This window comes from Camellia sinensis, chromosome 7, assembly GCF_055761805.1.
Source record: "Camellia sinensis isolate YWXY chromosome 7, ASM5576180v1, whole genome shotgun sequence".
Classification (NCBI taxonomy): Eukaryota; Viridiplantae; Streptophyta; class Magnoliopsida; order Ericales; family Theaceae; genus Camellia; species Camellia sinensis.
Window position 1 is genome coordinate 55,390,623 of NC_138967.1, and position 14,334 is coordinate 55,404,956.

The 14,334-nt window shown below is 35.3% G+C and overlaps 2 protein-coding genes across 2 annotated transcripts; both read right to left on the reverse strand.

The window, feature by feature from the left end:
- Nucleotides 1-4,244: 4,244 nt before the first annotated feature.
- LOC114274088 (PKS-NRPS hybrid synthetase cheA-like) lies at nucleotides 4,245-7,110 on the reverse strand. The gene is made up of 5 exons (XM_082880741.1): nucleotides 7,075-7,110; nucleotides 5,795-6,981; nucleotides 4,962-5,698; nucleotides 4,524-4,864; nucleotides 4,245-4,421 (listed from the first exon to the last, which is right to left on the reverse strand). Exons 1-5 carry the CDS (start codon nucleotides 7,108-7,110, stop codon nucleotides 4,245-4,247), a joined length of 2,478 nt encoding a protein of 825 aa, XP_082736867.1.
- An 852-nt stretch (nucleotides 7,111-7,962) lies between these two features.
- LOC114274060 (serine hydroxymethyltransferase 4) lies at nucleotides 7,963-12,402 on the reverse strand. Its single transcript, XM_028215929.2, has 4 exons — nucleotides 11,477-12,402; nucleotides 9,773-10,163; nucleotides 9,583-9,684; nucleotides 7,963-8,511 (listed from the first exon to the last, which is right to left on the reverse strand). Exons 1-4 carry the CDS (start codon nucleotides 12,152-12,154, stop codon nucleotides 8,267-8,269), a joined length of 1,416 nt encoding a protein of 471 aa, XP_028071730.2. The 5' UTR covers nucleotides 12,155-12,402; the 3' UTR covers nucleotides 7,963-8,266.
- Between the last annotated feature and the right edge of the window lie 1,932 nt (nucleotides 12,403-14,334).

A 14,334-nucleotide genomic window follows, 5' to 3' on the forward strand; every position in this document is an offset into this window, starting at 1 on the left:
CTGTCCCACTCTTCATATTCCATGTCTTCTTCTTTTTCTTCTCTAAAACACTAATTCTCTCTCTCTCTCAATGCACGGTGGCAGTGTGGGTCATGATGGAGGCAAGTCGTTACAGTGGTCACAGTGGAAGCAATTTGTCACAGTGGAGATTGGGGAAAGGGCTTGTAACAGGGAGATGGGTTGGAATAGAAGACGAAGGCAAGGATGGGTTTGGTCGAAGATGATGAGGAGTGTGGCTAGTTTGTAGGGAAGAGTGGTCGCGGAGGTTGGTTCGTGGCAGTCGCAAGGAAGGTGCTGGAAGAAGAGGTCACAAGAAGGAGAAAGGGGTTGTTGGTAGGAGTAGGGTGGCAATTTGGTGGTATGAGGCGCTGACAATGGTTGCCGGAGTTGTTGGCACCAGCTATGGCTGCCGACAATGCGAGTGAGATAGAATTAGGATTTGAAATGGTAGGGGTAAAGATGAGTGTAAGTTTGATATTATGGGAAGTGTAAAGAGAGAAATGAGAAATTGAGTGTAATAAAATTTGTGAAAAAAATGAGTTAATTTATTTTTTAAATTTTTTTTTACCAAACTATATTTTAAAATTTTTCAAAAAACAAATTTTAAGAACTCACCTAAACAAAACCTTAGCTTCTACTTTGTTTCGTTCTCCAAGATCCAACATGTTCAATATAACCTTTGATGATATTTTTTACCTTACCCATTACATATTCTTGGGGAAATTCTATTTCCACCACCCTAATAAACTCAGGGCAAATCTTTTCTCAATACACATCTCTATTAATTTAATTATTAAGTAATTATCTCAACCCACATCCTTAAAATTACAAATAAATCATTCACTTATATGTACACACACTTTACCCTCAAAATTAAAGTGTGTATTTTGAACCCAGCGCGTCAAGATCAAAGTGACCCCAATTTACATTTCAACTTCAAACAGGAAGGAAGAAGAAGAAGTTCAAACAGGAAACCAAAAAAATAATCTGCACTTTCCTAACCTCCATTAAAGATTTCAAGAGCTCCATTGAATATCTACTAAACACTGTTGACCTTGTTTAAGGTAAGAAATCTTTCAATTTTATTATTACATTTATCATTTTGTTATTAGATTGACAATTTTCGGATCTCTCTTCACTCCATTGCCATGAAAGTAAGTGTTTTCCATAGTTGGAAGTTCTGTGTAGTCCTCGGCGCTGGCTTTCTGAATATATGTGTTTAATTCGGAACTTGATTTCAGAATATTATGTATAATTTCGTCCAACATATTCCGAAACAAATACATAAATCCGTAGTTTGACTGCCGAATATATTCTATATTTTCAGTGACCTAATGCCGAATAAATACAATAGTTTCGGCACTTGATTGTTGAAATATTTTTGCAAGTTCGGTCCTGAAGTGCCGAATGGGTTTTTGTTTTTTTTTTTTTTTTTGGATATAGAACCAAGTTACATAGGCCACCAACATTTGTTTTACTTTAGGTTCTTTTCCAACAATTTTGTTTTATGGGTATGTTTATGTATTTCTTTTTTTTCCCCCCAAATTGAATGCATAACAATAGAAACAAAAAACTGTGCAGTATTGGTATTTTCACATGATATTGTTAGCTTAATAGTTGGGTCTTCATAAATTTTGTTAGCTAAATAGCGGAACAAAACAATTGCATTATATAGAGTATTAAAAGCTTGAGTTAATTTCACATCATCCAAATTGTGAATTTAATGGTCTATAACTACGTATTAGATTTTATTAAGGTGGCATGGCTAGGCTACGTATTACCCACATTGATGTGATCCTTTTATGGGAGTGCTTATTATGTTTCATTATATTGGGTTGATAAGAACAACTTTTCTTATGCAGATGGATGTCGGTCGTAGTGAACGTCAGAGACGTGGACGTGGACGTGCTCGAGTGCATGATGATGACATGCACATTGCCATGGATGATGATCCTATACATGGTGCACCAGTTATGGATGATATTGCTATGGATGATGACCCTACTGGTGATGATGCTGACATTGTTGATGAAGATATCCTTACTCAGCCAGTTCCGGGAGGTCCAACTGATCCATCAATCCTTAAAAGTTTTAAAAGTCATGTTACCGCAGCTATTTGGAATGGTGCTGATGAAAGGGGGCCCTTAAAGTGTCATAATCACTCATCTAAGATTCGTTCGTGGCCGTGGTGGGAACAAGGAAACAACGCTACATTTGTAAACATTGTGGAGATGTCAGGACTTGCACAATTAGCTCGTTGCACGTACCACTTTGTCAATAAAATTGTAGTGTCTAGTTTGTTGAGAAATGGCAACCAGAGACAAACACCTTCCATTTGACTGTTGGAGAGATGACTATCACATTGGACGATGTCGCCACTATCCTAGGGCTTCCCATTGTAGGCAAATCTATTAGCGTGTGTAAGTTGTCAGAAAGGCGGGCTATTACATTAGTAGTTAATACCTTGGAAATTGATGAGCAAGAAGTCAGACATGAGATGTCTACTGTTGGAGGCAATTCAGTGAGGCTTGAGTGGTTGAGGGCACACTTTCATAATGTCACAGACAATGATTCAAGGGAAAGAATTGCATGTGCAGGTAGAGCATACTTGCTATTTTTGTTGGGTTGTACACTTTTCAGTGACAAGACTTGTACTAGGGTCCCCGTTGTTTATTTGAGTTTGTTGTCTGATTTGACGACTGTATCTTCATATGCTTGGGGTGCTGCTGCATTGGCATACTTATATAGACAGTTGGGGTACGCTAACAGGTCCGACGTGAAACAAATAGACGGTTACATGACACTCCTTGAGGGATGGATTTATGAGCACTTTCATGGATTCCGACCACACTTGAATATGAATTACACTCGAGACATGCCACATGTTTACCGTTGGACTTCTCGGAGAGAGTGTGGTGAAGAGACACAGTTGCAGGCTTTTCGAGAGGAGCTTGATAGGTTGGGTGTACATGATGTAAGTTGAAAAGTCCTTCAAAATTTGAAACTCTATATTATACAAAATTTACAGTTGTCATATCTTACAGTTTTTATTGTTTGTAGGTTATTTGGGACCCGTACCAGAGTTGCAGAGATGTCCATCCATGTCATCCAGTTACATTCTACCACAGTTGCCTAAAGTGTTTGGAAGTAGTTGAACCATATCACCCTGATAGAGTGTTGAGACAGTTTGGCAGAGTGCAGACAATCCCTAATCCACCACTTAGCCCTATGCGTGCTTCTCGAGGAGCCACAGCTCCACGCTACAATGTTATGTATGCATACTTGGACATCATTTGGGAGGCATGGGACAACCATGTGTTATCTAATCGGAGGAGGAGTACACCGGTACGACAACCTTGGGATTGTGTTCCTGGTTACATGGATTAGTACCAAACCATTACTCATATGTACGTACAAAACCCAGCGCGTCGTTCTCAAGTGGATCCGAATATCCATCATTATCAGTACCCTAGTCAAGACGCACAAGTATCCTGTCTTTCATTTAGATTGCAAATTATTTATGTAAACTGTTACAAGTTTGTACATAATGTTATATTTGTTCTCGTAATGCAGCGTATGTCACAGATACATCAAATTACTCATCCTTTCATTGAGGCTGGCTATGAGGACAGTGTTCAACATCCTGATAGGCTTTACTACGCGATTGATACAATCGAACAACTTCTTCAAGATCAGCACATTAGTGAAGCTGTGCCCAGCACATCCACTCAGGGTCGGTCTGCACCCAGCTCTTCCACTGCACATCGTTTTGGAGCACATTAGACTCGCCGGTCACGTAGTTAATAGTAGTTCATAATGTTAGCACAAGTAGTTTCTGATGATGTTGGTAGATGTATAAGGAGACAAATATTATTATTATCTTCGAATTATGTATCTTTTGGATTATGTACAAGCACACATGTCGTTCGTGATGGTGTGGATAGATTGAACTACTATTTAGTATATATATATTTTATTTACATACTTGTTTAATCCAATGGCATTTTAACAGCAATTGCACTTGGTTAATATTATTTTCATTACGTTTTGTGTTCAGACAATGTAAAAATAATATGACATCCATTCCATAAATTAGAGAACTATAACGCATATAATATTCTATTTTTTAAAACAAAACTGACCATTACAAAATCCAATGGCAAAATGCTATCTACCTCGTTACTCTATACTAGTAAATCATAAAAACTAATGTCTTAACCCTCTCATTACTACTCTGTAATACCTCAATCTATGTCAACTACATCAAATGTGTCTCGAGTAGCTACATTAGGTCCTATGTTGTCTTTGAATTTTTGAACGTGGCTAACATATGCATTCTCCCATTCTGACGCACAAGGGTGATGGTGAACTCGCCAAAGCACGACAATGGGAGGAACTGGATGACCGGCTTCCAAAAATACCTGCACGTACATCCAAAAAATTACATATCTTTACCAAATACATAAAATTTGTAATTACACAAATATTAGACAACAATGTTTGGTTATTTCCATAACTTATACCTGCACAAAATGATTTCCATTGACAAATCCAATGGCAATCTCGCGACGATCAGCTACGGTTACCGGCAGCGATCTCAAAGGTAAGAAAGTGAGACACTGTTGCAATGACAAGTGGTACAAGACTACATTATAAAATGATGTAATAAGATGCCCCATGTCAGGCATAGTCATCCAACGATCAAAGCCTAGACAATTTTCAAAATATGAAAGGATGTGTGTCAGCTCCTTAACCCTCTCATGCAACCCATATAGTACGACGTATTGATCTCTGTGATTATTCAATTCAAGTAGCAGATCACGCCTAACTTGCACCCAGTCATTCTCTCCAAGACCAAGTAAACCTGCAATAACCATCTACATCCTTCATCAACTTTATGAATGGTATTAACATAGGCGGGAAGTCAGCAGCATATGCACTCAGTAAACTTGTTCTTGTACGATATGTCTTTGTCTTCACATTTCGCTTCTTCTCATGCACTTTTGAAGCTCTCTTTTTCTTTGACTGACTGGAAGCTAATGTGCTCTGGCTATCATGCTCATCGTCAACCAACTCAAATGCACACGGGTCACGACGACAAGATATATCAATTTTCTTATGTCCTCGACGTGGATTATGTTTCACATCGGGCTCAATAAGAAAAGTGCTCGCTGGATTTACAATTTCCCTCAACTTCTTCAACATATCCAATTGCGTGGCAATATCAGACTCTTCGAACCGCTTTAAAATCAACTCAAGTTCTGGGATACAAGTCAATTCCAACTTTTGTTCCTTCAGATTATGCACACATATAATAAGGCGCGTCCAATGTACATGTATGCTACTTAGTGGAATAGGACGGCCTTGTCTCATGTAATCTACAATCTCGTGAGCACAAGGTAAACCATGTGTGCGCCTTAGAACACACCCACATGTTGCAACATCAATTCCAACTGAATTTGCTCTCTTACTCTCTGCTAACACGTACTCCAATGCACAAATAGACACATTATCCCGGAGCTCTCTGAATTGAGAAGGTTTGAATTGATATTGTACAGTTGTCAAACTCTTCTCGAATGATGCTTTAACTTGAATGTGCTGCAACTCAAGTAGACAATGTATTTTTTCAAATGAAACCTCAAATGTCGTTTGACTTGAACCTAATTGCCTCTTCAATCTAGCATGAGCACTCTCAACCCTGTTCATATGGATGTAAACCAAAATAGTCAAGCATAATAATTAAAAATAACAATATGATTTATAATAAATTAAAAAAAAAAAAAACAAATATTACTGATTGGTTGTAACATTGCCAAAATGCATACACATGTCTGTATGTACCGCAATAAATTTTTCTTGATACGGATTCAACCAACTCACAGTAACATATTTGATTGCCTCCGGATAGTTACTGAAATCCTTATGTAGTGTTGCAAGGTGATCATTGTATTCCTCTTCAGTCGATGACAATATCAAGTAGTTCCATGCAGTGTTAAACTTGTCCCATTTTTCTTTTGTTTCAAACATTTTCTTGTATTTTGTCAATACATTCTTATTAATATGCCAACGACATAACAAATGTCGAGCATTCGGAAAGGTGTTGTCAATGGCATTCATCAAAACAAGCTCTATGTCTGTGACAATGACTTCAGGTAAAACACTGTCGTCCATAAGATCACGCAATGTTTGTAACGCCCATGCATAATTATCAACCCGCTCAGTTTGCAAGTATGAGATAGCCACGGAGAATATCATATGAGTTAATGTTACTCCCACAATTTCAAGAAGAGAAAGTCGATATCTATTCGTCTTATATGTGCAATCCATAATCAACACACGAGGGAATGTACGAAGCAAATCCAAACTCACTGGATGTGCCCAAAACAAGTCCGTGACAGTCATAGAGCCTTCCTCACCTTGATGACGCTCAATGTACTTATGTTTCGCTAATTCACCCAGCAGTTGTTGCATCTGAGATCTACCAGCTTTCTGTAGAACCCTACATCGATGTCGTACATTGTAAACTGTCTGCATTGTGCTCATATTAAGGGCATCCCTCTGTTTGAGTGTAATGAGTATCTCTTTTGGTCTTACTAGGCTCTTTGACATATCAACTAACAACGACTTTTCATTAGCTAACAATCTCCCTGCATATGAATGTCCTTGGAGATGCTCCGCAGCTGGATGATTATGCAGCCCGCAAACTACATTCAATGTCCATTCATCATTTGTTTTCAACTTGAATGCCCTCAAATCAAATGGACATTCGCACTTCTTCGTACCAGTTTGTCTCAATAAATCTTTTGGGCCATCTTTCAACTTTTTACGCAATCTATACTTTCCACTCCGCTCACAAGCAAGATAAATTCTTGGTCTCTTACGACCGCCACCATAGTCCGACATCCTTATAATAATAACAAAGCCATTTATCCTTCCAATGTCTCGTACCCAAGTGAGCAATTCATCTTTGTTGTCGAAAACCTATATATGATGTCACATAACTTTCATAATAACAAACTAAACAAACTAACTAATACAAATTTATGAACTTATAAATTTTATATTAAAAATTACCTGTTTAGCTGTAAAATGACTAGTACAATCCACCATAATATCCGATCAAATCTCAGGTTCTTCAGTGCATACCATTTGCAGAGGAGGGGGAAAATTTTAATTCGGTTCTACAGAGCCGAAATAAATAAAAAAATTCGGCCATTGAAAATCGAAAATAATAACAAACTTCGGAATTCTACTACCGAAAATATTGATTTTATTTGGTACACTAATGCCAAAATAAATTTAAAAAATCGTAATCCTAGTAACGAACTATTCATATTATTTCGGTATTTTACTACCGAATTAATTTAACAAATTCGCACCTGCGTTGCCGACTAAAAACCGCAAAAAAACAAATAAATAAAAACATCAATACTGATTTTGCTGTCACCATTGCTTGAGTTTGAACTGTCATAGGTTTGCAACTCTTCCATATCAAAATCAAATAAAAAAATTATTGAACTAATAATTAAACGATGTTAATAATTGAGTATAAACTTAAAGATTAAAGCAATAGAAGAGATGTTTTGTTTGCAAATAACAGAGAGGAGTAGAGAGTGTGTAAGAAGCAAAGGGACTACAAAAGAAAAATTAGGATTTAATTTTTTTGTTTCAAAAAGTGTATATTGAGATATTTTTATTTCTAAAAGATGTGTATAGAGAATTTGTATATATAATATTAAAAGTGTTGATCAATGGCTATTATGATAATTTTTATTTAGGATATAATTGTCATTAATCTAATATTTCATTAAATGTGTTGACTGAGGTTATCAGGATGGTGAAAATAGAATTTCCCATATTCTTGAACAGTCGAACTTCCATGATCCAATATGTCAACTTTCACCACTACATTAAACCCACAACAAAAATCAAAAGACGAAAGAAAAGTAAAGTAGGAGAATCTTATTAAAAAATGTAATTTATTTTTTTATAAGTATTCAAAGAAATGAAAGCAGTAGTACATCAAGTTGTTTAGAGGATGGTTACTCTCAAATTCTCATAACCTGATACCAACTACAACTTTTGATTAAACAAAATAAAATTTACTACCCTACCATATTGTAAAAACCCAAGGATCAAGAAATCAAACATTATTTTTCTTCCAAGTAGACTTCGAATGAAGATTATACTTCAGAAGAAAATTTTATGATTCAAACACCAGAAAGAAATTGATGAGGAAAAAAAAAATCATATTAAGCTTTTGAACCTAATCCTTGTACTTCATCTCGGACATTAAGAAGCCGGGCATCTCAAATGAGGATGCGAATTTCTCGACATCAGCCTTGAGTTCCTCTATATCTTTGTTGTTCACCAGACCCTTGTTGAAGTCCTTCAAGAGCTTTCCATGCTCCTTTTGGATCTTCAAAGTGACTGTCACAGCACGATGGAGAAACTCTGCAATCTGCTCAAAGTCCTTCTCAACCAACCCTCTTGAAGTCATAGCCGGAGTACCTGTGAACACAAACTCACATCACTTGCAAAAACTACAATGTCCAACTACGTGTTTACCAAATCCATATTTCAGCAGAAAACAAATAATAATTTGGACAGTCTAAATAAATCGGAAAGGGATAAACTTTTTCACAAAAACAATCGAGACACTACATTACTTAACAAACATGTGCATCACAGTAAATCTGTATCTGTTTTAGTGAGATACATATAGGTTGCAAACAAACCTAGTCAGGCCGAGCTTTGCAGGGTTTGGGCACAGGTCATTTGTTTATCAAGCTCGATTAATCAGCTCGAACTCGGCTCGACTCATTAATATTAGTCACGCTCAGGCTCAGCTCGAAGCTCAATAATAATAATTTTTTTTACTATTATTTACATTATTTAAATATATAAATAATATATTTAAATAAAAATATTATTTATAATATTTAACATATAGATCATATATTTATGATATTATCTAGACATATCTTTATATTATTTAATATATAAATAATATTATTTATTTTATAATTTAAATAAAGATAAATGAGTCGAGCTAGACAAGCCAACTGTATTCAAGTTCGGCTCGTTTACTAAACAAGTTTAAAAATCAAGCTCGAGCTGATTTATTTACTTAACGAACTGAGCCGAACCGAGCTCGCAAATAGCTTGGTTCGTTCACAGTCCTAGATACAAGCAAGCAATTTTAAGCTTTCATTTCAATTATTACTTAAATTCAACTTTGACAACAAATTATCTAATGAAATATCCACAGACCACTTGCCTAGAGAAGTCGAATAAGAACCATTTTGCCTACATAATCTCAGTTAATGGGGTAAATGGGTTTGAGCACGTATTCAGAAGATTTACTTAATTTTATTATTTTTTTTAAAAAAAATGAACTTTCAAATCCATCTCTCTCCTCCCTGCTGCCGGTGACCCTGATTTTACTGGGAGACAATGCTCTGTAGTAATCAGTGGAAGTTACTCATTCTAGAAGTTGAGGTATTCCTATAAGGGATCTATCTGTTATAATGAAAATTTAAAGTCAAGAAAGTATTTATCATTCCAAATAACAGTTCTTACCAATTCGTACCCCTCCAGGGGACAAGGCACTACTGTCACCAAACACAGCATTCTTGTTCACAGTTATGTTGCATAGGTCACAAAGCTTCTCAACCTTATTGCCTGCAACAATAGCAACACATAATTAGATGCTTCAATTAGGGGGAAAAATATTATTTTGTAAAAAAAATGTTGTATTCAGTCATTTTACCGGTCAATCCTAAAGGGCGAAGATCCCATAGAACAAGGTGGTTCTCAGTCCCTCCCGTCACGAGATTGTAGTTTTTGCTCATCAAGTAGTTTCCAAGGGCAACTGCATTGGCCCTGACTTGCTTAGCATATACCTTGAACCCAGGAGACATGGCCTGTTTCAGAGCAACAGCCAAAGCACCAATCTGGTGATTGTGAGGACCACCCTGGAGGGCTGGGAAAACAGAAAAATTGATCTTGTCTTCAAAGTCATAAACTGCGCCTTCTGGCTGGCCTTTCTTGGCTGGTTTAGGACCCTTGCGGTAGAAGATCATACCAGCCCTAGGGCCCCTCAGGCTCTTGTGGGTTGTGGTTGTGACTATGTCACAGAACTCAAAGGGATCAGCAGCTTCCTACACACATGGAAAAGAGATGTTAATTTAACAGTTATAACAGACCACCTGGATCCAAAAGATCTCAACAGTGAAGAGGCTAAAACCCATAAAAAGTCAAAATTAATAAATGAGTAAAAAAGAAACAAGAAGAAATGCTACATACACAAGAAAATTGCTCAAAAAACACCAACTTTAAATCTACACTATACACCTCACTTTTGGGATAATTTTGGATGTACAAATTCTAGATATGTGCATGGTAATTTTTGAGAACTTTTTTTGAAAATGCAGATATTAGGATAGTCTTTAGAATTTGCATTGAAATGATTAATTAGCACTGATCCAGTAATGTCAGATATCATTAAGCACAAATTTAACTCTTCAATCCCAAAACTAGAAAGAAAAAGATGCGGCTTAATTGTAAAAAAAAAAAAAAAAAAAAGACAATAAATTTTGTAAAAAACAAAGTATGCGCATCTATGCTGTCTCCTAAATCTGAGGCCCCGTTTGTTTTCAGAGGTAGAGTGAAGAGGATTTATAATGAGGGGATTAATAGTGAGGAAATTGTTATTGAGGGGATTGATAGTGAGGGAATTAAGTAAAATTGTGTTTGTTTTGACGATAGTGGTTAGTGTAGGAATTATTAAATTATTTTTATATAAAATAATAAAACAAATAAAAATATATAAAAAATTAAACATTAATATTTAAAAAAAAATTCCCACTATATAAAAAATAAAAAAAATAAAAAAATTTCTAATCCCTTCACTATTTTTCTAATACCATCTCCACCTCCATCTCAATCCCCCTTCCAACCTCCATCTATATCACCTCCATCATCCTAATCTCCTCCCCAACTCTACAAACAAACACAACTCTAAATAACTCTCCATCCTAATCCCCTCTCATCTGTTTAACCCAAATACGAACGGGGCCTGATAGTTACCCATCCTAGATTTAGACACTCCTATAAAGCAACTTAAAGCAAACTCTATTTCCATAAATACGAGTAGGCTGAGATGGAGAAAAGAAATGCTAGAGACACACAATTTGGATCCTAAATTTACCCACAATGGATTGGCAAGAGAGGTAGGGCCTACACAATTGAATATATGATAAATCAAAAATTCATATTATCCTGCCACATCCTTGTAGATCAAATTGCGAGAGGTTTCGTGGGTCTTAAACATTTTCCATAGTGAAAGTCAGATCTACATAATGGAGCTAAATCAACCACACCCACATCACAACAGCAAGACAAATACACAAAACCCAGATCAAAACTCCACAATTCAGCCTCATCCAAACCAGAGAAGAAAAAAAAAATGTACCTGAGCAGCAACAAGGCCACTAATGTGAGCCATATCACAAAGCAACAACGCCCCAATCTTATCAGCAACCGATCTAAACCTCCCATAATCCCAATCTCTCGGGTACGCACTCCCACCACAAATGATCAATTTGGGTCTAAAATCCATTGCTTTCTCTTCCAACTTATCATAATCAATATACCCAGTACTTGAATCCACCTTGTAAGGCAAACTCTCGAAGTAAATCGAGGTGGCAGAGATCTTCTTCCCACCAGAGGTGTAATACCCATGAGTCAAATGACCACCAGAAGGCAAATCCAGGCCCATGATCCGATCATGGGGGTTGAGAACAGCCGTGTAGGCTGCGAAATTGGCGGGACTACCTGAGTATGGTTGAACATTGACACCCCATTTGGTGGGTTCGAGACGATAGGCTTTGAGGGCTCGGCTGGCGCAGAGATTCTCGATCTCGTCGATGAATTCGTTGCCACCGTAGTATCGATTGCCGGGCATGCCTTCGGAGTACTTGTTGGTAAGTGCGCTGCCGAGAGCTTCGATGACGGCGAAGGAAGTGAAGTTTTCTGAGGCAATGAGCTCAATTCCTCGGCTCTGACGACGCTTTTCCTTCTCGATGAGGTCGTGGATCTCCGGATCCATGGTTTCGAGAGGGGTGTTGCCCCAAACGTTCACGGGATCCATTGTCGCAGTGTTGCACAGAGAGAGAGAGAGAGAGAGAGAGTGTGTGCGCGCGCGTGTGGAAGTGCAAGGTGACGGAGGAGGAGAGGTGTTTAAAAGAGATCGATGAGTGATTTTGGATTCAATAATCACCACATTTTTTAAGCAGGATTCAATAATCACCACATTTCACTGTGATGGAAAAGTGTACACCCTACTATAAATGTATCCAAATCGAATTGGAGGATGCTGTTAAATTTCTGTCGTCTATTATGACTTTAGTATTAATAATTTAAATTATATTTGTTGAGTATTTTATTTTTATAAAAAAATTATATTAATTGGATATCGATAATTACTTAATTAGATTATATTTATATCAATAGTAAGTATAATTTTTAAAATAAATTATTTATACAAATGTGATCTGATCAGGTGGTTATTAATATCCGATCAACATGATTTTTTTATAAGGATGAAATACTTAACGAACTCTAAAACTGTAGTTACTGTTATTTGATCGATTTGATTTTTTGTATGGATAATATACTCGACGAATTCTAAAATGTAAACGGCTTAAATAATCGAAACAAGATCCAAAATAAGCCCACTATGCCAATTGTTGGGTTCAATCTTGATCTCTAACTGAAAGTAAACTGGATCCTAAGAAAATTATTGTGTAATTTAAATTTAATTTATATATTGTAAGGTTCATATATCAAATGAATTAGAGTTATACAATAATTTTTTTACAGTAAATTATATTTTGTTCTTTTTTATGCTTGGCCATTTTTTCATTTTCATCTTTTATTTTCTAAAATCAATTTTTTGTCAAAATTTCAAAAAAAAATGTCACATTAATTGCTACGTGACATAAAAAAATATATTATTATATTGATGTTTGAGTTTGTATTAAAGGTGTGAATTATATTGATAAAACATTTTTATGCTACATAGCTATTAATGTGTCATTTTCTGTCTAATTTGGAATATAAGTTAACTTTTGAAGTAAATCAAACAAATTTAAAAGATGAAGGACTAAAGTGCGAAAAAAAAATTAAGGGACAGTGTGAGAAAATAACATTTATTCATTTTTCATTTTTCAAATATATTTAGGCAAATTACATTTACCTCCTCTAAAATTTGGCATAATTACACAAACTCCCCTATAGTTTCAATAATAATACTAACCTCTCTTATTTTTGAAATTATTATAAGGTTATGGGTTTAGCTTCTCTCAAGTTGGTCATTTCAACTTGAAAGAGCGTTTAGATTTGGTAAACCCATTTTTTGGACCGATTTCGTTGATTTGGACCGTTCATTTGTTAGGACACGTTGAGTAAAATATTTTTATAAAAAATTAAGATGATCGAACATCGATAATTATATATTTTAATCAAATTTATTTTACAAAAAAATAAATAATCATTTTTGAAATTATATTTGTTGTCCATTTTTCTATAACAAATATAATTAAAATATATAACTACCAATATTCAATCATCTTGATTTTTTGCATAAATATTTTTCTTAACGAGTCTTAAAAAGTAAACAGTTGGGATCACTAAAATCTGTCCAAAAATGAATCTACTAAGCGCAAACGTGTTTGGGATCTTGGGTTTAGTAGTTTTTTTAGTTAAAATAATCAATCAAGATAAAATTGGCTAAAATAGACAATAAAATAAAATGTCACATTCAAACCATACTCATTTCACTTTTTCTATCACAACTATCAAATTAACTACCAAAAAAAAAAAGAAGCCAATTATTATTCAAAAACAACTTTATAACCAAGATAAAACAACTAAAAAAACTAACTAAAACAATAAAATTCTCAAACCACGCTCATCCGTTAGTCCTTTTAACCAATGTTTTAAATATCGGACCGGTGAGTGAACTGGAAAAATGATCGGGTGGACGGGTCACCGGTTCAACCGTCAGGTTGAACCAGAATCGAACCGTGACGTCATAAATATATTAAAATTATATTTAAATAAAAATATAAGTAATAAAATTATAAATTAAAAATTTTAATAATCTTAAATATTTCTCTTAATACTTTTTTTATTAAAAAATATAAAAATATATTTAAAAATATTATTAATTTTAATTTTGGAAGAAGAAATCAAATATTCAATATTCCCTTCATATGATTTTAATTCAAATAATTTGATTGAAAGAAGAGCAAAAATTTTGGAAGGATA